This window comes from Notolepis coatsorum (genome assembly GCF_963971535.1).
Source record: "Notolepis coatsorum genome assembly, chromosome: 3".
Classification (NCBI taxonomy): Eukaryota; Metazoa; Chordata; class Actinopteri; order Aulopiformes; family Paralepididae; genus Notolepis; species Notolepis coatsorum.
Window position 1 is genome coordinate 178,642,184 of NC_140167.1, and position 24,879 is coordinate 178,667,062.

The 24,879-nt window shown below is 42.9% G+C and overlaps 1 protein-coding gene across 2 annotated transcripts in view; it reads left to right on the forward strand.

The window, feature by feature from the left end:
• rif1 (replication timing regulatory factor 1) overlaps positions 1-24,879 on the forward strand; it is an 89,428-nt gene that overhangs the window by 48,765 nt on the left and 15,784 nt on the right. The window contains exons 15-19 of one of the 2 annotated variants that reach the window (XM_084310221.1): positions 4,313-4,413; positions 10,145-10,231; positions 18,432-18,505; positions 18,856-19,036; positions 24,370-24,477. In XM_084310221.1, the coding sequence (XP_084166347.1) occupies positions 4,313-4,413; positions 10,145-10,231; positions 18,432-18,505; positions 18,856-19,036; positions 24,370-24,477 (551 nt within the window). The remainder of the gene's footprint in view (positions 1-4,312; positions 4,414-10,144; positions 10,232-18,431; positions 18,506-18,855; positions 19,037-24,369; positions 24,478-24,879) is intronic. The other variant, XM_084310222.1, reaches the window with a different exon arrangement.

A 24,879-nucleotide genomic window follows, 5' to 3' on the forward strand; every position in this document is an offset into this window, starting at 1 on the left:
CTGCCCTCTTTTCTTGATCCTCCAATCACAATTGTCCGAGGTAAGCGGATCAAGAAAAGAGGGCAGGGTTTGAGATGGGTCCATTGGCAGAGGTAGCGGGTGGAAGTCGATGGGTGGGGATTGGACGTTGTGGACAGCGACTCCTACAGGTCGGTTGGGGGATGCCTGCACAGCAGAGACGGGAAGTAGCGGGGGTAGTGTGAGCCTCCCATGTATTACACCTCACCACAGAGTCCGCTCTGTCTGGTGAAAAGATGCGACAGGCTGCCTCCTCGTGTACCAGAGGGGACACGTCAGGGTTAGAAATTAACGGGGGCTTGGGGCAAAAATGTCCTCGAAAATTGACCAAATGCCCTCGAAAATCAGTTAAGGGGGGCAAGAAAAGCCCCAGACAGTTTACTAATTATATATATATATATATATATATATAATTATATATATGCTCTACAGTGCGAGCATTTCCCTCGTATTTGCCCCTAATAATATGTGTGTGTGCGAACCGGAAAAATCATTTACTTGCAGTGTGCGAGACGAGTGAAGATTACAAAACAGCTCCGCTGTTAATAGTTCAGAAACTGGACTGAAATTCAGTTTTTGGGTGGAATGCAAGGAGGGAGGGAGGCGGGGCCCGCTGCGTGTTACAGGTACTTGAGAGGTGCGAACGCAGACAGACGGAGAGCTCTGCTTTCATCAAGCATCATGCATGCATAGTGTAACTTAAGTTACACTGCTATCTTAACGTTAGCAAGCTAAGCATCTTCATAGCGCGACCTGTGTAACGTTAAGTAACTTGTGTTCGGCGGGGAAAGACTGTTCCATTTGTAACACAACTTCAAAGAATAACATCCAAATCCGATCCCGATGCGCATTTCCTTCATTCCACAGCGCTGAACGCGCAACGTATTTCATTGATAGATCTCGCCAGAGCCTATACTCACAAACGTTCCAATGCTGTCTTCGGGATGATTTTAATCCAAATGTCCATTCAAAACTTGTATTATGAAATAATTCTGGGATGTCTGACTATTTCCCTATGCATTGGTGCGAGTTCAGCTGACAGTCCATAGAGTCCATGACATAAGTTCATGAGATGCTCTGTTCTTTTGTTGTGTTTGAGGTGGATGTTGTTGCGTGTGTGGGGTTTTTCATGCATCAATTTGAAACAAGCCTCTTGACTGTTGGAATTAGGGATGTTAAAAATAAAATAGCTAATAAAATTATTCAATATTAGACATTCATTGATCCAGAGGCAAACGGCTATTCGTCTGCTATTTGTAGATATATCAAGACAACAACACAACTTGCCCTCAGGGACAATCATATTTAATCTATTTAGATAGAGTATGTATGTATTATTTACAGATAATTGAAGGTACCTCAAAAACATGAAACCAAGCCATGTCACACATTGTGTGTGTGTTACTTGAACAATTGTCACTGTGCTCCTAAATTTCTTTGTGTGCTCCTAAATTTGTATTTAGATTTTATTTATTAACATTTTATTTAGGAGCACATGTGCTCCTTGGGAAAAAGGTTAGCGTAGAGCTAGAGCCCTATATATGGAGACATTAACATTACGTTATCAAACATAGGGACGAAGACTGTAAAAAAAAGTGTCAACAATGTTTTATAATCTTTATGTTAATTTTAATTATAAAAATGTTGTGCCCCCGAAATAAAAAAAAGCCCCCGAAATCAATTAAGGGGGGCAAAAAAAGCCCTTTGATTTTTTTTTTTTAATTTCTAACCCTGGGACACGTGATGCAAGGCTTCTATCCTCCCTACGACCGACCAGTGGGAGGCATAGTCGAGCAACGTTCAAGACGGGGGAGGGGAGAATTGGAAATACGAAATTGGGATGGGAGAAAAATAGAAAAATAAGGAGAAAAAAGTGGATTTTGTAGACTCCTACAGTATGTGCGATGAAATATCGTGCCACGGAATTTTGCGTTATAAGAACGTAGTGATATGTGTCGTCGAGGGAGGGTGCTGACTGGCAGGTCGGAGGGAGAAACAAAGTGCTGTAGGGAAATGACAGCATTGTTTTGTGTCTCTTGAATAAATAACATAAGATGGATTTTTATTAATCTCCATGGGGAAGTTCCGGCAGGATAATAAGAATTATCTAATTATTGGTGCGGCTGGGTAGCGCAGTGGAGAATGCACTCGCCTACCACCAGCAGAGACTCTGGGATCGAATCCAGCTGTCAGCGGTACCTCCGGCTTGGTCAGTCGTCCCTACTAACACAATTGGCAGTGTTAGCGGGTGGGAAGCCAGCGGGGTATGTGTCCTGGTCGTTGTAAACTGCGGTTCCTACTGGTCGGTCGGGGCGCCAGTTCAGCAGGAAGGGGATCGGGGGGAAATGGCGTGAACCTCCGCACGCGTTACATTCCCCCAGTGAGAGTCCTCGCTGTCAGGTGAAAAGAAGCGTCTGGCTGACTTCACATGTATCGGAGGAGGCATGTGGTAGTTCTACACCCTCCCTAGGCCGTCAGTGGGACAATGCGAGCAACTACCAGGAAGGGAATTGGCATAACGACTAAATTGGGATGGGAGCAAAAAAAAAGGGAGTCCAGGGAGTCCTGGGAGTCCTGACCAACACGGCACACAACAAGTTTCAACATAAAACGGGGCATTAAACTAAAAACATAATTCAAATATAAATACAGGTCATTTGTGCAGTGGCAAGGAGCATAATCAGATCAGCAATAGCATCAGGTAAAACTGTTACATGTTTCATGAAGCGCTAATCGTAGCATACCTTTAAAACCATTTACAGTAGGAAGTGCCTCTAGACAAAGTTTAACTTGCAGCGTATTCCATAAAAAGGGAGCATAGTGGGAGAATGCAGCTTTACCAAGCTCTGACTGCATCAAAGGAACATTTAAAAGCATCCCATTTTCTGCTTGTCTGGTATTAAAAAAGCAAGTATAAAAGGACAGAAGTCTGGAGATGTATAAGGGCAGCTTACCTAGCAATGACTTAAGGATAAAAATCAACATGTGTGATTGTCTTCTTTGGTACAGAGAGGACCATCCTAAGGACTGATACAGAGTGCAGTGGTGGGTGCGAGAGCCTGCACCCGTTACAAAACGTATGGCAGTATGGTATGCAGAATCCAGCTTTTTAAGCAGGGAGGAAGGAGCATGCATATAGATCACATCGCCATAGTCTAATACAGACAGAAAGAAACTCTGCACAATTCTCTTCCTGGCTTCAGACGGGAAACATTTCTTTAGACGGAAGAAAAAGCCCAGTTTAGGTCTAAGTTTTCTCAGTAGGTTCCCAATATGAACATCAAAGGCCATCTTGTCATCAATCCATATGCCCAGATATTTGTAGGATGTTACTTTGTCAAGGCATGTCCCTTCCATTGTCAGAATCGGAGGGACAGCTGTATTAGCTCGAGAGCGAGAGAAGGTCATGTACTTGGTCTTTTTTGCATTAAGGACCAGTCTTAGCCTTAGCAAGGAGTGTTGCAGTGTATTAAAATCATCCTGTAGAAGCTCTATGGCCTGAGTTAAAGAGGAAGCCACTGTGTAAACCACTGTATCATCGGCATATAAATGAAAACGTGCTGGGTTTATCCCATTTCCTAGTTCATTTATAAAGATGGAGAATAAGACGGGGGCCAAAATAGAACCTTGTGGAACACCTTTTGTTTACAGTAAGAGCAGCTGAGGTATAATCTTCTACTGAAACACACTGAGTTCTTTCAGATAGATAGTTTTTAAACCAGCTCAAAGCCATTTTACCGAGACCTATGCAGCCAAGCCTCTGCAGTAGCAATGCATGATCCACAGAATCAAAAGCTTTAGACAGATCAACAAACATCAACAGTAAATTTTCAGTAATTTTTTCATCATTCAAGTTTGGTTAAAAATATTGTATCAAGATTGTGAACCCGATATCGTCACACCCCTGTATGACTGTATGACTACATTGTGGATGCTACTCAGTATGACGGGCTCTTTTAAAGTGGTGGGTCCCGCCCAGCAGCTCCACATAGAGTACCACGATTGGGTCTGTGCCCCGTCAATGTGGAGGAGGGCTAATGAGACCTACCTACCTCCTCCCCAGCCACAGCCCACTCTCAGTGTAATCAGTTTAAGTCTGAGCGCGCAGAGCCTCGGTGGTCTGGGTCGCCGTGACGATGAGACAATCTGAGGGGCCTGTCCCCTGTGATGACCTTCTCCACTTGTCATTGGTCGATATGACCTTCTCCACCGTCATTGGTCGATATGATTCACCTTGGTGTCTGTTCGACGGTGCAGAGGAACCTCCATGAATTGTACTTGTGTTGCCTCCCAGCAGGCAATAAGGACCGCCAGGGCTGCGAGGTGCTGACTCTGATGCTGCAGGCTCTACAGAGCATCGTCTCCTCGGAGGACCTGCCTGCGGACCGAGTCTTGGTAAGACATCAACCACTCTGTTCTAGGTCTCTGCTCTCTGTTGGGTTTGGGTGGGATTTGGTGATTTCCAGAAAATATTTCCTTAGTTTGTGACAGTGGCTCAGAAGGAAGCACGGTTGTCTGGTAATCGGAAGGTTCCCGGTTAGATTCCGGCTCCTTCCGGGCAGCGTGTCGAAGTGTCCTTGAGCAAGACGCTTAACCCTTAACTGCTCCCGATGTGCATGTTTGCACCTTGCATGGTTGCCTCTGCCTTCAGTGTGTGAATGGGTGAATGCAAGTTGTAAATGCTTTGGATAAAAGCGCTATATATATATATATATATATATATATGCAGACCATTTACACAATGTCTGAAAATGTAATACAGTGGCTCAGGAGGTAGAGCAGTCATCTGGTAATCCGGAGGTTCCCGGTTCGATTCCCACTCCTCCCGGTCAGCATATAGAAGTGTCCTTGAGCAAGACACTTAACCCCTAATTGCTCCTGATGAGCAGGTTGTTGCCTCCGCCATCGGTGTGAGAGTGAATGGGTAAAAATGTGAAGAAAAATTGTAAAGCGCTTTGGATAAAAGCGCTATATGAATGCAGCCATTTATCATTTAATAGAAAATACTGTTGTTCATTCCTGATTAACATGCCTATGTAACTGGTCTAAGGCCACCCTCTTGAATGTCGTCATGCATGTGAAGTGAAGAGACAGGTTGCGGCCCATTCAATGTTTATTTCTGGGAGCAAAACAAACAAGAAGAATATGGCATTACTTCTTGTCCACTAGGTGGCTCCAGTTCACAGGCTCTTCCTCATTCAGGCCAGACTGACTACCATTTTTAATCAAACATTGAAATAACACATTTATAATGAAACAATACAATAAGATAATACAAGATAAACAATAGGATTCATTAATTTACCTGGGAGCAAAACAAACTAGAAGAATATGGCATTACTTCTTGTCCACTAGGTGGCTCCAGTTCACAGGCTGCAATGAGGGAAATATGTCACACTGTCAGGACGAGGCCTACACAACCTGCTCATCCATACTACTAACTCAATCAGCATGTGTCATACAAGAGATCGTCACCATAGTTAAATTCCTTTACAAAAAGTGCACAACTGTTCATTATTGCTTAGATACCATTACATACACCCCGGTTTATTTGCCCGGCAACTTATTTACAATAGTAAACCATCAATACGTTCTTTTAAACCAAAGATATGTTTTAGAAATACTGAGCAACTCCTACCTCTTCCTCATTCAGGCCAGACTGAACGGGAAGAGGCGCGCACCAAAGTAACTACGTCACTTCGGGAGGAAGTGACGATTTCAAAATAAAAGACTTTGAGAATAAAAATAATAATAATAAATTAAAGTAAAACGTGAGGGAGGGATTCTTTGTGGAATACATAACAGTACAATACATACTCCCCCCCCCCCCCCCCCCCCCCCCCCCCAATTCCACTAAAATCCTGAACGACAGGACACACTAACAGGGACCTCCAACACACGTCAGAACCGGCACGGGTTTACATGAAGAAACATATCCTCAGAATCAGCTAGAAGCTACCTGTCAAACAGGTTCAGAGAAAACAAAAGGTTGATCAGGCCTCTGTTCCTCCTAGAATCGCTTGGTGCCTTATACACCAAACCTACACCCGGCCTATACGAGTCCCCTATCTCATTTGTGAACACATGCAGCAAATACGCTACTTACACATCGCAAGATACAAGTGTACACAGACTAAACAAATATGCACTAACTACAGCAACTACAGTATACTGCCCATTGACCTAGACAACGTCGGTTTCTACGGTGTGAGCTAACTGCAGCCGCTACAGTACACTGCCCTGCAAAGGCTAACCGCAGTCACTACAGTATACTGCCCCTTGACCACACGGTGTGAGCTAACTGCAGCAACTACGGCCACCTGCCCTGCAACCTAAACACTTAGATACAAACACAGGACGTGGAAATCAAGGAGCGTGACAAAAAAAAAAAAAAAAATTGGCCCCTGCACAAAGCACAGAGTTCCTGTGACATGACAGAGTTCCCGACTCTGTATACTGCAGGGCACCAGCTCTGCCCCAAGCAGAGAGTTCCAGTGGTTCGACAATAAAATTCCAGGCTCTGCACGCTGCCATTTTACCACACCACCGCAACTGTTGTCAAACAGCTAACCAAATAACAATCAACAATCCCACATCCCCAATTATACTATTTAAATGTATCCAAATCACCATCAGAAAAAAGTATGAACTCCCCTCTACGACATGGGGATCCATCTTCCTTCTCTCACTACAAAACGAGCTATCAGGAAAGAAGGGGAAAAAATTATATATATTCCATTAATCACAAAAAAAAAATCTCCAAATGCTTCAGCACCTTTAACACTTTGGCTGCCATGGGTTAAATTCATTATCAACCGTAGGTTGCCGGCTCTATTTGTCTATAGAGAAAGTCCCCTTCTTTGCAGGGCTATAACTTTTGAAATTCTATTGCTACATTGCCATTATTAGGGCCCATTCAAAGTCCTATATGTATTGTTCATTGTGTAGCAACGTTAAACTTTTTCATTCACATATTCATAGTAAAGTATGGTCTAATGTATAAGTATGTTTTCATCTCTTTCTGCAGCTTTCTCCAGAACGTGATCTATAGCCCCAAATACATTATATTGATGATGCAATACAGTTTTATGGCAATCAGCGCGATATAAAAAATTCCAACTAGACGTACTTCTAGAAGTTACTACACGTCATCTGATGTTGACCGGATGGGCTAGGGGGCGTTTATAATTCCGTGGGCAGCGTTATACCAATCATCTAATGTGGGTCAAATGTTGATAATAGCAGTTAGTATCGAAGACGGTAACTTTACACCAACAACCAAGGAGCTGATCGTGGATTATAGGAGAGGACAGCAGGAGACGCACACACCACTGATGATTAACGGGGCCACCGTGGACAGGGTGAGCAGCTTTAAGTACCTGGGGGTCCACATCTCAGAGGACCTGACATGGTCAACACACATAGACACAGTAGTAAAGAAGGCGAAACAGCGCCTCTACCACCTGAGACAGTTAAGGAAGTTCAGAGTATCGGGGAAGATACTCCAGTCCTTCTACTCAGGAGCTGTAGAGAGCATCCTGACCGGAAACATCACTGCCTGGTATGGAAACGGCACGGCACAGGACAAGAAGGCCCTACAGAGAGTGGTGCGCTCAGCCGAGCGTACCACGGGTATTGCACTACCCCCCCTGCAGGTTCTATACAACAAGAGGTGCAAATCCAGAGCCTGCAGGATAATGAAAGACCCTCACCACCCCAATAACAGCCTGTTTCAGCTGCTGAGGTCAGGCAGACGCCTGCGAACCCCAGCTACTAGGACAGAGCGGCTGAGGCTCAGCTTCTTCCCCCAGGCCATCAGAGCCATGAACAATGAACATTGAGTGCTCAGAACATTGAACTATCCACACACAAGCACACATGAACACACACACGACACGCACGCTGTGCACGCTCACACACGAGCAGCCACTTAACACTTTAACATGAGCGGGCACACACTCATGCCGCACTTATGGCCAAAGGAAAGGACACTTTAAATTAGAATAACAGGAACAGTGTATTGCACTACCAAAGCTAACTAGCATGTCCCATATGCTCTGTAAATAACTATGTACAGATACCGAGATGTCACTCCATGTTACCTGTTTACTGCACAATGTTGTTTTTTCATTTTGATTCTATTATATGTTGTACCACTGTATTGCACATCGTTGCGGGCAAGACCACCCGCATTTCATTGTATACCTGTATGCCGTGACAATTAAAACTCTTGACTTGACTTGACTCTTGACTTTACACGCTAAAACTCACCCCAGTCTCCACGCGCCGTTGGGCGATCATCATAGAGTAGAAATTTTACCATTATGGGATGTCGATTTACCCGGTCCATCTCCAGCTTGTATAATGGTATATACGTCCAAATCATGTTGTTTATCGAGTTATTGGCAATCGATCGCTATGTAGTGTGTCGAGATCGAGTCCCGGAACCTATAGCTAGTGCCCGGAAGTAATACGGCCGACCAGCACAATCTCCATAGCACTTCCTGTTAAGCGATTGCGCCGATCGGCCACCAGATGGCGCTCCTGAACCGCCAGAGAGCTCAGTGGGTCCTCCTGGTGGATCTCAGGCCAGCGGAGGGGAAATATGAATCCGATCCCAGATTTTTGAAATATTGATATTAAAGACGCTGTAAAGCGTCTTCGGCAACTTGAGCATGGCCGGGAATGACGTGTTTAGGCGTTTTCCGGCAGCCAAAGTGTTAACAAAACAGAAAAACAAAAACTGACCACCAGTCCTTTCCAACAACTCAACTTTCCTCTTTTTTCAAAAAGAACACGATGTCCTCTTTTCTAGAAAGAACACGATGTCCTCCTTTTTTAGAAAGAACACGGTGTCCTCCTTTTTTAGAAAGAACACGATGTCCTCTTCTCTCTTCTTCTTAGAAAGAACACGATGTCCTCTCAACTGTGACAGTCACTTCGACACAAACCTCCCAAGGGAACTTTATTTTCTTCTTCTTCCTCCGACCTCCAATGATCAAGCTGGCCTTGACCCTCATTGCAAAATTTCTTTTTTTTAGTGATCACAGCATCTTTCTTCTGTTCTTCTGTAGTTCTGTTCGACGACCTCCCGGTGACCAAGCTGGTGTTGGTACTTGCGTCATCCGGGTCACGGCACCACTGTAGCTGGTCTAAGGCCACCCTCTTGAATGTCGTCGTGCATGTGAAGTGAAGAGACAGGTTGCGGCCCATTCAATGTTTATTTCTGGGAGCAAAACAAACAAGAAGAATATGGCATTACTTCTTGTCCACTAGGTGGCTCCAGTTCACAGGCTCTTCCTCATTCAGGCCAGACTGACTACCATTTTTAATCAAACATTGAAATAACACATTTATAATGAAACCATACAATAAGATAATACAAGATAAACAATAGGATTCATTAATTTACCTGGGAGCAAAACAAACAAGAAGAATATGGCATTACTTCTTGTCCACTAGGTGGCTCCAGTTCACAGGCTGCAATGAGGGAAATATGTCACACTGTCAGGATGAGGCCTACACAACCTGCTCATCCATACTACTAACTCAATCAGCATGTGTCATACAAGAGATCGTCACCATAGTTAAATTCCTTTACAAAAAGTGCACAACTGTTCATTATTGCTTAGATACCATTACATACACCCCGGTTCATTTGCCCGGCAACTTATTTACAATAGTAAACCATCAATACGTTCTTTTAAACCAAAGATATGTTTTAGAAATACTGAGCAACTCCTACCTCTTCCTCATTCAGGCCAGACTGAACGGGAAGAGGCGCGCACCAAAGTAACTACGTCACTTCGGGAGGAAGTGACGATTTCAAAATAAAATACTTTGAGAATAAAAATAATAATAATAAATTAAAGTAAAACGTGAGGGAGGGATTCTTTGTGGAATACATAACAGTATATTTTATATATACCTGCTACACCTACATGCCTGTAGTTGTGGAACACCTTTCATTTCTCATATTGTGATATTTGTAGTTAGAGTGAAATGCCCTAGTTGACTATCATAATGCCTAGCTGGCTGCTATCGACATCATATAAAAAATAAATTTAAAATGTGTAAAAACCCTGTCTTATGCTAATCCTTTTGAATGTCTTGTGTCTTACCTCAGGTTCTCCTAGAAATCACAGTGAAGGGCATTCCCCAGAGGGTCCTCGGCTCCGCCTCCTACCAAGTGGGCAAGATGGACGTACTAAACGTAACTACTGCTTTGTGTATTGTTTACTCTGGCCTACACACACATGCTACTGTAGAGGCCTGATTAATCATCTCTCACGGCACACACATGCTACTGTAGAGGCCTGATTAATCATCTCTCTCCTCAGGGCACTCGCATGCTACTGTAGATGCCTGATTAATCATCTCTCTCCTCAGGGCACACACATGCTACTGTAGAGGCCTGATTAATCATCTCTCTCTCCTCAGGGCACTCGCATGCCACTGTAGAGGCCTGATTAATCATCTCTCTCAGGGCACACACATGCCACTGTAGAGGCCCGATTAATCATCTCTTAGGGCACACACATGCTACTGTAGAGGCCTGATTAATCATCTCTCGCACGGCACACGCATGCTACTGTAGAGGCCTGATTAATCATCTCTCTCCTCAAGGCACACACATGCTACTGTAGAGGCCTGATTAATCATCTCTCTCATGGCACACACATGCTACTGTAGAGGCCTGATTAATCATCTCTCTCCTCAGGGCACACACATGCCACTGTAGAGGCCTGATTAATCATCTCTCTCCTCAAGGCACACACATGCTACTGTAGAGGCCTGATTAATCATCTCTCTCATGGCACACGCATGCCACTGTAGAGGCCTGATTAATCATCTCTCTCAGGGCACACACATGCTACTGTAGAGGCCTGATTAATCATCTCTCTCATGGCACACGCATGCCACTGTAGAGGCCTGATTAATCATCTCTCTCATGGCACACGCATGCTACTGTAGAGGCCTGATTAATCATCTCTCTCCTCAGGGCACACGCATGCTACTGTAGAGGCCTGATTAATCATCTCTCATGGCACACGCATGCCACTGTAGAGGCCTGATTAATCATCTCTCTCAGGGCACACACATGCTACTGTAGAGGCCTGATTAATCATCTCTCTCCTCAGGGCACTCGCATGCCACTGTAGAGGCCTGATTAATCATCTCTCTCCTCAGGGCACACGCATGCCACTGTAGAGGCCTGATTAATCATCTCTCTCCTCAGGGCACACACATGCTACTGTAGAGGCCTGATTAATCATCTCTCTCCTCAGGGCACACACATGCCACTGTAGAGGCCTGATTAATCATCTCTCCTCAGGGCACACACATGCTACTGTAGAGGCCTGATTAATCATCTCTCTCCTAGGGATGGGAATCGAACCGGTTCCTAATTGGCCGATGCCTGGAACCGTGTGCCTCCCGTGACTTTCGATTCCCTTATCGCTGCCAGGTTTTCAAAACAACGTTAGCGTTAGCATGTAGCCATGGTAGACTTATTTGATTCCTTAAGGGCTCGAAATTGCCTGGATTTTGGTAATATGCTCCCGAAATGCTCCCGCTGTTTGGCTACTTCTATGTGTAGTGAAAACTACTTGAATGCTTTAGAACCTAATCATTGATTTAGGTCAGGGTGAGCTAAAATTAGCCGCGGAGCTAACGCTATTTAACGTGAGCTAACGCTATTTAATCAAGCTCACAAAGAGAGATAAACAGCTGACAGCGGATAGTACAGGTACAAATACAATAAAGCAGCAGGTAGGGGCTGTTGTGTAAACCTTGTACTCTTTAGTTCACATATAATAAGAGCCGCAGTGTTTGTTTACAAGTCTACACTGTAATCAGATGAGAAAATTTACAATTCCCGCACTCACTTTTTCTCTGCTTTTATTGTCGTCAACGTTTCGGCTATTCAGCCTTCATCAGGACAGTGGCATGAAACAATGAGGTCTCACATTCATTTTATACAATTCCAAGGTCTGTTTTGGTTGATTGCATAACAGGGAGCACCTGTGCCTTCCTGTCAATAAACCAATTGGTTGAGCTTGCAGCCCCACTGGGTACTGCAGCAAAAAGAGAGACAGTTAGAAATGCAATAATTCAACCTCAGAACAAAACATTTTTGAAACATCGAACAGTCATATTTACAACACAATATAATATAGTTTAGCATATTTAATATACAGCAATATGACCGAATCATTGTGAAACATTAAACCATCATCAATGGGATTCAGTGGAACAGTTTACAAACACACACTTAAATCCAGTTCATCATTGAGTCCAAAGGTGGTCCCAAATGTTTGAAGTTCCGTTATCCAATAGGCTTCTCTCTTGAGAAGCATCTGTTTCAGATCCCCCCCACGTCTAGAAAGGACCACTTTTTCAATACCACAGTAACTGAAAGCTGTGATTGGATGGTTGGCATCTTTAAAGTGGATGGCTATAGGGCTATCTGGATTATTATTACGAATAGCTGAACGGTGTTCAGATATTCATGTTTTTAGTGCTCTTGTTGTCATTCCAACATAGGCTTTGGAGCAGCTGCATTTTATTAGATAAATGACCCCAGTTGTTGAGCATGTTATAACTCCACGAATTTTATAGATTTTCCCTGTAAGAGGGTGTGAGAAAGTCTTACTTCTAGTGGTACAATTACATTGTGCACATCGTCCACACTTGTGGTTGCCATCAGGCAGAGATGGCATGCTGCTTGATCTTTCAAATAAACAGTCTGCATGTACAAGTTTGTCTTTCAAATTCTTTCCTCTACGGTAAGTAATTATTGGTGGAGAATCAAATAAGTGGCCTACATTAGGATCACTTGAGAGGATATGCCAGTATTTCTTGATAGAATGTTTTATTTCATGTGATCTATCAGTATAATTAAGAACACAGACAGCTGATGGCTTTCTTTTTGTCTTTCTACCCCCTTGTGTTTTTGTTTTTACTTTCTGAAGGGCCCTGTCTATGCATTCATCTTCATATCCTCTTTGTTTAAAACGTGATTTCATTACCTCAACTTGGTTGTCAAATCGTTCTTTTGTGTCACAGATTCTTTGCAATCTATGGAACTGTCCTATTGGAATAGCTTCTTTCACATATTGTGGATGGTAGCTCTCCATGTGTAAAAGGTTGTTCCTATCTGTAGGTTTTCTAAAGAGATCTGTCACTAATTTGCCATTTTCTTTTGTGATACATATATCTAAGAAGTTGACAGTGTGGTTGTTATATTCCAGGTTAAAAGTAAGAGATTCACTTTTGCTGTTTAACCAGTCTGTGAATTCTATAAGTAGTTCTGTTGATCCCGTCCACAAAAATAGAACATCATCTATATATCGTTTCCAATATTTGATGTATTGCAGGTATGGGTTCTCTGTACTATCTAGAATATTTGTCATTTCAAACAGTCCAACGTACAAGTTTGCATAGTTAGGAGCCATTGTGGTTCCCATGGCAGTTCCTTTGATCTGCAGGTAAAAATCTCTATCAACACTGAAATAGTTCTTAATTAGTACCAGTTCAGCTGCCTCAAGTAAAAATCTATTAAATTGTGCATTACTGTCTACTTTGCTGTTCAGAAAGATCTTTAGGGCCTCTAACCCCCCTTGGTGGGGTATATTGGAATAGAGACTTTCGACATCTAGTGTACACAGTATAGTAGATTCAGGGACATGTTCAATGTTTCTCAATTACTTAAGTACATCATTTGTGTCTTTGACAAAGGTTGGCAGTTTGAAAACAAATGGCTTTATGTAGTGATCAACAAAAACTGAAAGTGGTGCTGTAATCGAACCTATTCCAGCCACAACCGGTCTTCCAGGTGGATGTTCAATGGACTTATGGATTTTTGGTAGCGTGTATAATACTGGTATAGTTGGTGACTTTGCATACAAGAAATCAAGATTCTTCTTTGTGATAACTTTGTTGTCTAAGGCTATCTCCAAAAATTCTTTTACTTCCTTTTGAAATATTTTGGTTGGATCACCTTTCAGTTTTCTGTAATAGTTTTCATTTGACATTTGTCTCTCAATTTCAGCTCTGTAGTCACTAATGTTCTGAACTACAACGGCTCCTCCCTTGTCTGCACTTTTGATTATTATTGTCTTGTCTCTTTGTAATGTCCTTAAAGCCTCGTGTTCACCCTTAGATAGATTTTCACATGAGGTATATTTTCTTCTCTTATATATTCTCTCAATATCATCATTCACTAAACGGCAGTAGGTGTCAATAGAGGAATTTCGTTTATTTGGGGGAACAAATTTACTTTGTCCTTTAAAAGGAAAGTTCTTACCCCTAGATCCATCTGCAGTATCAACAGCAGTATCAGTATCACAGATAAGTGGTTCAGATTCCACATGCTCAGATTCAATAGATGTTTCTTTAGGTGCAAAAAATTCTTTGAGTCTTACATTCCTAGAGAATCTGAAAAAATCACATTTTGCATCAAATACATTATCTGTGTGTTTAGAAACAAATGTCAATCCTTTACTTAAGACAGAAACTTCATCAGGAGTCAGTGTCTTACTGGATATGTTGATCACATTCTCCTCATCTGTGACTGGGCTCGTGATCTCGTCCAGGGTGGATCTCGTTGGTTTGGTCTTGCCTCTCCCCTTGCCACGCCTGGTCTTCTTGTGTAGCGTCCCCGGCCTCTGTTGTTGGGTTGGGGCCTGGGGTCTAAAAAAGGGTGGGCGTTGAGGGACCCATCCGAAGTGTAGTCACTCTCTGATGTGGCTGGATTACTGCGGTTCGGCCATCTTGGTTTTGGGCACCCACTTCTTGGAGTTTGCTTCTTCTGCCAGAAGTATACTTCTTTGTTCTTGTAATCTGCCTCATCTCATTGGAATTTCTTCTGTTTGTTGGCTGTTAGCTTAGCTTCTAGTTCTTTTTGCATCTTCTTAATGTTCTCAATGGTCTCATTGCATTTTGCAATGTCAGTGACTTTCTCTAACAATTCAGAGGTAGTTGTTTCTATATCCTTTCTGATTTTCACTAGATCTGACTTTATCTCATTAACTATCAATGCCATGAGGTCTATTGAACATTTGTTCAAGATCTCAGTCCAGCGTTTGCTGAACTGTTCATTATCTTTACACAGTGTAGGCTGCTTTTGGATCCTTAGTCCTCTTGGTATAATCTTTCTGGCATAATAGTTACAAAGTGTCTTTCGGTACACTGTAAGCCATGGTGGTGCAACATACTGTGTGTGTGTGTGTGTGTGTGTGTGTGTGTGTGTGTGTGTGTGTGTGTGTGTGTGTGTGTGTGTGTGTGTGTGTGTGTGTGTGTGTGTGTGTGTGTGTGTGTGTGTGTGTGTGTGTGTGTGTGTGTGTGTGTGTGTGTGTGTGTGTGTGTGTGTGTGTGTGTGTGTGTGTGTGTGTGTGTGTGTGTGTGTGTGTGTGTGTGTGTGTGTGTGTGTGTGTGTGTGTGTGTGTGTGTGTGTGTGTGTGTGTGTGTGTGTGTGTGTGTGTGTGTGTGTGTGTGTGTGTGTGTGTGTGTGTGTGTGTGTGTGTGTGTGTGTGTGTGTGTGTGTGTCGTTTAAGAATAAAAAAAAAAATACATTTCAAGAGAATCTCAAATACATTATTTTATTTAAGTGTAGGCTATAGTTAATGTTTTATTTTTTACAGTTTTTGTATTTTTCTGACATGGGGGCTCAACAATAAATGACAATCAGAAATGTCAAGTTGCATGTTGTTATTCTAACCAGCTTAGACCCCTACGCTCTGCATCTTCTGGCCGCCTCAGACCTACTCCTATCCAAGCTCCGGGAGGGTCATCAAAGAGAAGTCGCCTATTCTCAGTCCTTGCCCCACAATGGTGGAATGAACTACCCACCCCAGTTAGGACAGCCGAATCACGTCCAATCTTTCGCCGTCGACTAAAGACGCACTTCTTCAACCATTATCTGAATAAAAAAAAAATATATCTAACCCTAACTAACCGTACTGTCATGCACTTGTCCTAATAAACTAACCTACACTGTTGTGAAGGGCCAGATTAAACCGAATATATATATTTATTTATATATATATATTTAATTGTATTTGTATATTCTCTAATATTCCCTGATATCCCTTGTATATTCCTTGTACAATATGCATTGAATATCCATTCTAGCCTACTGAACATCCCATAATAGTCTCCATTCTACTATTGGTCGAGACCTTGGTGCCAGGCTGCCATACCCCTCAGACCCAGTTCAAACGTACCGCTCCACATGTACGAACAAGTCCTAGTTCCGCGTAGGAATCTGGCTACCGCACCACTAATGGGACTATTTGTTCATAGTGCGTATATATACTGCGCTACTAAAGTAGGACTTCCTTTTCAGTCCAGTTTCTTACCCTCCAATAGAGTCACAGACGTAAAGCCTCCCCGCGACGCCACGTGTGGGAGTAAGGCCAAGTTCGCCTACCATCGGTATTGAGACATCGTGTATATTAATATTTGAATAGTCATATTTGGCACTATATCGTCGAGTTGGACGTAGTCTATTAAGCTAATAATAGTCTGTTAATATATAGTGCTTCGTGCGGTGAGAATACTACCGTAGTCAGTACCCCATCGTTTCGGGCAGAGAACTGGCTGCTTACCCAGGGTGGTTGACCCTATGTGAAGCTGCACCCGAGGAGCCCCAGAGCCGACGAGCGAGTGGACCTGTATACCGGATTATTCTACCGACGACAGCCCGCCTTCCCAGGCACGGATTATGCTTTGGATACTTTGATTATTCCATGGATAAAGACCCCCGACACTACCGTGTGTTGGAACCCCCCCCCCCCTGGAGAGGACGCAAGGTGAGGAGACGCTCTGCAAGACGAGGTCGCTTCACGTCTCTCCCCCGTGGACCGGAGAGAGCCGGCCCACAAAGAGTCCACCTGCTTTCATCTGTGGTCCAAGGATCGCCGGCGCATTGAACGGCACTACAGTGGGTTCACCTGGGATACCCTTGGCCGGACGAGGCAGCCGGATTCTACCCCCCCCCCCCCCCTCCTACTCCTGTCGGCTTACAAGCGACCGGATTAACCCCCTCTAGTGTATCTAGTATAATCATTAAAGTATCATTGCTGTTATTCCTTAACTATTCCAGGTCGTATATTTACCACCTGCGCCTTCAGAGATTGGACATTCTCTATTGATATACCGACGAATACTCCTTGCCATAAAAGTGCATACTATTTCAATTCATAAATGTAATTAAGTGATTAAGTGCTTATTCTACACACCATCGCTGTGTAGAAATAAAGACCTGTTTCTAATTCGTACATTTGTGTTGGATCCGTTTCATCTACGTGAGAGTGTTCATGATAATATATTTATGCCGTGTACTGGGTGGCCGAATATTAAGTACAAAGGTAGTGGTAGTAAGTATCATATCTAGTAATACAGTCAGGGAATTGTACCCCTCAGTTACATACACTGTAGCACTCAACACTTTGATGAACATTGTTGCTCAGCTGATAGAGTTGTGCCCTTCCTGATGACTTGTCGTACAGAACTTGTAAGTCGCTTTGGATAAAAGCGTCAGCTAAATGACTAAATGTAAATGTAGTTCTGTTGCATTTCCAATTTATTTATGTAAATTATAAATTGATCAGGTATCGATAAAGAATCGAATCGATAAGCAGAATCGATAATGGAATCGTATCGATAAAATCCTATCAATTCCCATCCCTAAGTCAGGGCACTCGCATGCCACTGTAGAGGCCTGATTAATCATCTCTCTCACGGCACACGCATGCTACTGTAGAGGCCTGATTAATCATCTCTCTCATGGCACACGCATGCTACTGTAGAGGCCTGATTAATCATCTCTCTCAGGGCACACACATGCTACTGTAGAGGCCTGATTAATCATCTCTCTCATGGCACACACATGCTACTGTAGAGGCCTGATTAATCATCTCTTAGGGCACACATGCTACTGTAGAGGCCTGATTAATCATCTCTTAGGGCACACATGCTACTGTAGAGGCCTGATTAATCCTCTCTTAGGGCACACACATGCTACTGTAGAGGCCTGATTAATCCTCTCTTAGGGCACACACATGCTACTGTAGAGGCCTGATTAATCCTCTCTTAGGGCACACGCATGCTACTGTAGAGGCCTGATTAATCCTCTCTTAGGTCACACGCATGCTACTGTAGAGGCCTGATTAATCCTCTCTTAGGGCACACATGCTACTGTAGAGGCCTGATTAATCATCTCTTAGGGCACACGCATGCTACTGTAGAGGCCTGATTAATCATCTCTTAGGGCACACACATGCTACTGTAGAGGCCTGATTAATCATCTCTTAGGGCACACACATGCTACTGTAGAGGCCTGATTAATCATCTCTTAGGGCACACACATGCTACTGTAGAGGTCTGATTAATCTCCCCTCTCTCCTCAGGGAACGCCGGCTCTGTTCCTCATCCTCCTGTTCTACAACAGCAGCCTGGTCTCGACCTACGTACAGAACGAGAGGTGGGGCTCCCAACAGCACAGCGCTCATTCTCACCTAATGTCTCGTTGTCTTAAGATTCCTCTGATTTGTGGAAACATTGGAATCGATGCCTTTATGTATTTTAATGTATTTTAATCTATGTTGTTGGCCTTGTTTCTTTTGTTATTGTATTCTTGTTGTTGTTTTGTATATGTGTAATATGGACCTTGAGTCTGAAATGAAGTCTTCATCATTCTGAATTCCTGCCATTATTGGGCCAATTTAAAGCTTTCTGGTAGGACTCTACCTTTTTAAAGTGATTGGATTTATTACTTTATTTTTTTACTTCTCAGTGTTATTTCATAATGTTATATATTCTGTCAATCTGCAGGTTCTTCCTGTGTCTGGAGACCCTGGTTGGCTGTGGGCTGTCTGGCCCCACCTCCTCTCTGGCATTTGGGGAGGCAGTGCTGGGGGCCATGGGGCGCTGTGCAGGATCCCTGGGGAACAAGGACGCGCTGTGGAGGATGTGGAGCATCGTGGTCAACCCTCTCATTGACACCATCACACAGGTAGGGATGTGGTCAACCCTCTCACTGACACCATCACACAGGTAGGGATGTGGTCAACCCTCTCACTGACACCATCACACAGGTAGGGATGTTGTCAACCCTCTCACTGACACCATCACACAGGTAGGGATGTGGTCAACCCTCTCACTGACACCATCACACAGGTAGGGATGTTGTCAACCCTCTCACTGACACCATCACACAGGTAGGGATGTGGTCAACCCTCTCACTGACACCATCACACAGGTAGGGATGTTGTCAACCCTCTCACTGACACCATCACACAGGTAGGGATGTGGTCAACCCTCTCACTGACACCATCACACAGGTAGGGATGTTGTCAACCCTCTCACTGACACCATCACACAGGTTGCCGTTTACTAGCAACTAGGGCTGTCCCCGACTAAGGATTTGGATTTGGACTATGATTAGCCAAAATGTGCTGTTGTCGACTATTTTTTTTTAAAATTATATTTTTAAAAATCATTTTGTTTTTGTTTTTACATTTTTTATCATTCCATTTGGGCTGTGGGGGGTGCTTAATGTCTGAAGGAGTCGACTGAAGGCTTCTTGTCCTCTGCAAAAGCATGCAATTGGTCCACTGATGGATACGATAAAGGGAAGTGGAACATGGAACAGCCTTCCGGTCCCCTTAACCCTTTCTCCGCCGGAAACGGCTTACGACGTGTTTCAAGTTCATGCGAATTCTGCCAGATCACGGCGTACGACCATATTTCATATTTTCATCACGGAGGCTGGTCTGATGCTGTCTGGGCCGCGTGAATATTAAAGGCAACCAACTTGTGTTCGGCTTTTCTCTGATTGGCCGTGCCCCCCCGCCCCCACGCGCAGGCAAGCGCAGCCGTCCCACGTCCCAAATGAAATCCAAAGAGCAAGCGCGGCAGCGTGGGCAACCAACTTGTGTAGTGTTGGGCTGCTGTTCCAACGCACTTGTGTTGGGCTGCGGTAGCAGTGGAGCGCTGCTGACTGATTATTATGTTTCGCGTTTTTATACAGTTATGAAATAATAAACACTGTTAGGACTCGCAATAATAAACACTGTTACGACTGTCTGACTCTTAATAATAAACACTGTTAGGACTATCTGACTCTTACTAATAAACACTGTTAGGACTATAAACACTGTTAGGACTATCTGACTCTTAATAATAAACACTGTTACAGTGTTAGGACTATCTCGAGTCACGCGTCACTACTGTAACTAGAAACTCTGGGTGTCACTGTACATCAGTAACGTTATTTCGCGTTTTTAACGTCAGCGGGGCGATGCGGTGGTTTGTCCCCGGCTAACGTGCACCGCCGCCGGCTCTACTCGGTCCAGCTCCAGCAGCAGCGGCCGTTCCTCCGTTGTAGAACGAAGCCCTTCAATGACCGCGCTCTCATATTTTGCGAATGCATAAACTATATCTTAAATTATGGCTATGTGTCTAATATGGCTGTCGCTTATCAATGACTTCGCGACAGCCATATTAGACACATAGCCATAATTTAAGATATAGTTTATGCATTCGCAAATATGAGAGCTCTGTCATTGAAGTGGGTGGTGGCAGTGTAACAGCGTTCACCCTGATGTAAAGTAGCGATTTTTATTGTTTTGTCATGACAACCCAATTACATAATCCAACATATGTGTAAAGAAACAACATATTCCAGTTAACGGTATATTTTTTAATGATTCATTACGGTATAAATTAGGTTAACTGGAGCTGTGGAGGCTTCTTGCTGAAGAGCTAGCGGGGCGACGCGGTTGTTTTTTCCCCGGCTTGTGCGCCGCCCGCGGCTTGACTCGGTTCAGCGTTCACCCTGATGTAAAGTAGCGATTTTTATTGTTTTGTCATGAAAACCCAATTACATAATCCAACATATGTGTAAAGAAACAACATATTCCAGTTAACGGTATATTTTTTAATGATTCATTACGGTATAAATTAGGTTAACTGGAGCTGTGGAGGCTCCTTGCTGAAGAGCCAGCGGGGCGACGTGGTTGTTTTTTCCCCGGCTTGCGTGTGCCGCCCGCGGCTTGACTCGGTTCAGCTCCAGCAGCAGCAGCCGTTCCTCCGTTGTAGGAAGCCCTTCAATGACAAGCGCTCTCATATTTTGCGAATGCATAAACTATATCTTAAATTATGGCTATGTGTCTAATATGGCTGTCGCTTATCAATGACTTCGCGACAGCCATATTAGACACATAGCCATAATTTAAGATATAGTTTATGCATTCGCAAATACGAGAGCTCTGTCATTGAAGTGGGTGGTGGCAGCTTACTAACAGTAGCGATTTTTATTGTTTTGTCATGACCAAACATAATCCCAACATAGATAGGAGGTGTACTACTGTATGTCAAATGTCGGTCATGTGGTGGAAGAGTTTAGCACAGTCGCACAACAGAACACCAGTGTTTCTAGTAGATATGTTTATACATATATATATACATACATATATGCGCATGCGCAGCCACTCTGCCGCGACTGCCGCGTCTCTCTTGTCTCTCTTGTCTCTCTTGCCGCAAGGCCGCATGCTAGTGGATTGATTGATTGGCCGTGTGGCCAATCAGAGAAACGCTGAACGAAAAGCTGAACACAAGTTGGTTGCCTTTAATATTCACGCGTCTGGGCCAGCACAACTCTGCAACGCTTCAATACTGCCACCTGGTGGCTGATCGGCGAATTGCAACCGGAAGTGGATCTCTTGTGATCCCGGTGCGTCTCCCTATTCCGTCCGGCCACTCGTATATCGTCGCAGGACTCAATACACACACCGTGGATATGGATCGTTGCCATAACTCAATAAACAACATGATTTGGGCGTGTATTCGTATTATACAAACCGGAAATAGATCTCCTCGATCCCCATCACATAACTGGGATCTGTTTGCTCCAGTATCATCGCCCAACGCTAAGAGGAGGATGCCGTGAGTTTCAGCGTGAGTGTTTTATCATTATCGATACAAACTGCTCTGATCAATATATCACCCATACTACATAAATCATTTAACGTCAATCACGGAATTATAAACGACCCCCCCCTCCGTTCACCCGCGCATGATCAGTCATAACGTTTAGGACCATGTACAGTTGAAAATTTAAATATAGCGTGCATCGGTATCAAACGGCATTTGATAATCTAATATATGCATTTATGTCTATATCTCACGTTCTAGGAAATACTGCAGAAAACGATAAAAACATTTATACTCTAGACGGTATTTTCGTATGAATGTGTGAATGAAAAAGTAAAACGTTCCTACATCCTGAACGATAGATAATCGATGTTGAATGGGCCATAGTAATGTCAATTTAGCAATACAATTTAAAAAGTTATAGCCCTGCAAAGAAGGTGAACATCTCCATAGACTTACAGTGCTGGCAGAGATCAAACATCGATGGATATAAGCGTGGCAGTTAATGTGGTTAATGTGGCCAGGGTGGTTAAGGGTTAATGTACCACCCTGTCCACCTTTAGGGGCCAACTCAGGAAATGGCTGTTAGACAGCCAAATATGCACTCATTAGGGATGTTAGTGATGTTGTACTGACTGAATGTCATGTTAGTGTAGTCATGTCAGTGATGTCAGTTTTTATGAATGAACGTTGTATGGTCCGTTTTGTGTTTGTTTTATGTTAGGACTACGGGTGGAAATTAGCCCTGTGCTATTCCTGGCATATTTACGTCCTTATCATGCTGTGATGTTATGCATACACTCATGTAAATGATGTTCATTAATTTGCATTGTCCTTAACCTGTTCCCCCCCACGGGGTCGGTACCGACCCCTTTTTGACATTATTATCATATATTAATATTTTTATGAGTGATGCAATAAATTTGCGTTTTTTAAAATCAAACGTTTTCAAGTATTATTATCACTACTATGTCACAAATACATGTAGAATGTAAAACGTTAGGTTGGCAATAGTTTAGCAATAGGTTAAAAGTGAGTTTTTATCATTTTAAGTTTTTTTTTCAACTCGCGTTTCTTGACCCGGAAGCGGAAATGAAAATGTTGAACGATCAGAATTGGAATCTTTTTGCGGCCATTTTCAAGAGGACCTCGCTAGCTATCTGGCAGTGTTGAAATTTCACCAAACTACACTTCCTGTGGTCCGCTATGGTCGTTCAAAGTTCGGCGTTCTGAAGCAATCATATCAATAATTCTTATGATTCGCGATAATAAGCTACAAAAGGTAACGTTTTTGACAAATATTGAAACGCAGTCAGTTTCTCCACACTATTGTAATCATGTAGGAAGAATCAGATCTGAAATTAGTTACAGAATGATTACACTGTGGGAGAAATAAAAAAGTACAGTCGATTACATTAAATAACTGTATATGTTATTACGCATGCCTGGTGATACTATATCCAAATTGAACTCGGCCATTTGAAAGATACTATATGTATATATATATAAATGTGCGAATTGGCTATAATAAGGTAATGTATAAGCATATATTCTATATTCTATAATAATATTTCAAATTGCATTGGTCCGGATGGGAGAATTCAGTACTGTATATACAAAACCTTCAATTTTATCATCTTCCCTTTATTAATTTCCTTAGATCTTTTGTACACATGATCTCAAGAGGGTACTGAATTAGCCCAGTGGCAGTTTTTTAAGTTTGGTCATTATTATCATGGTTTTATTCACTGTCAAAGATGAAAAGAAAAATCATAATTCATATTTTCCTTTGTTTCATCAGAATTTAAGCAAGCCTAGTAATAGACACAATATTTCTGACACTGAGAATACATTCATTGAGGTCCATAGATGTTCCTAGATACCAAGAATATGCAAATAGCCCTTGTAGAAGTGGAGCAATATTCCATTTACCTAGGTATAAATTTTATGCAGATTTTCACCTGGGGTGGAACAGGTTAATAAACTAATCTTAAAATCTTAAATCTTACATCTTGATATTTGTCTAGTCTAGACTGTGTTCATTAGATGGGTGAAATCCTCTTTCTGTGCCTGTTTTCGTAGGCAGTTAGCCTCTGGTATGCGTGCCATTAGCGTTAGCCACGCTTCTAGGCCTCTTTTCTTTTGGAAAGAATGATAAAAAAATAAAAATTATAAATATTTTCTATTTTTTTATATTCGACTAAGAGGTTGGCCAGTCGACTACGGCTCCTTTCGACCGATTAGTCGACTAATCGACTAATAGGGGTCAGCCCTACTAGCAACACATCAAACATTCCACTGAAATGGCCTATAATCACTGTAGCTCTGTAAATAAAGAAAAGCTACATGCAAGAAGTACAAGATGAAATCCAACCTTTACACGATGCCAATCCTCAAATCTTTTTCTTCCAGACCAATGAGGTGAACCAAGGCGATGCCCTGGAGCACAACTTCAGCGCTGTGTATGCTGCCCTCATGTTCCCCATCACACACCTCCTACCTGGCACCGCCCTGCCGCAGGTCTGTCACAATATTACACTGTAAAATATATATTTTTTTTTTATCACAAACCAATAGGGGTGTAACGATGCATCGATTCTAATGTGACGATTCAACTGCATTGATTTGAAAATGTTAGAATCTATTATAATAAAAAAGAAAAAAAATTATGTTTTTTTCTTTTGTGTATTGTTTTTATTGACCTATAGGCCATTCATGCTGAGTGAATCAGTTCCCCCAGCCACATTTGTATATTAATATTTCTTTGGGGAATTAACTGATAGAAAATGAATCGAAAATGAATAATCGAATCGTGGTCAAATGAAGAGATTTCATGATGCATTTAATCGTTGCCTGAATAATCGTAATCGAAATTAATTGTTGTGCGGTCGCATCGAGGTTGCACCCCTACAAACCAACCAC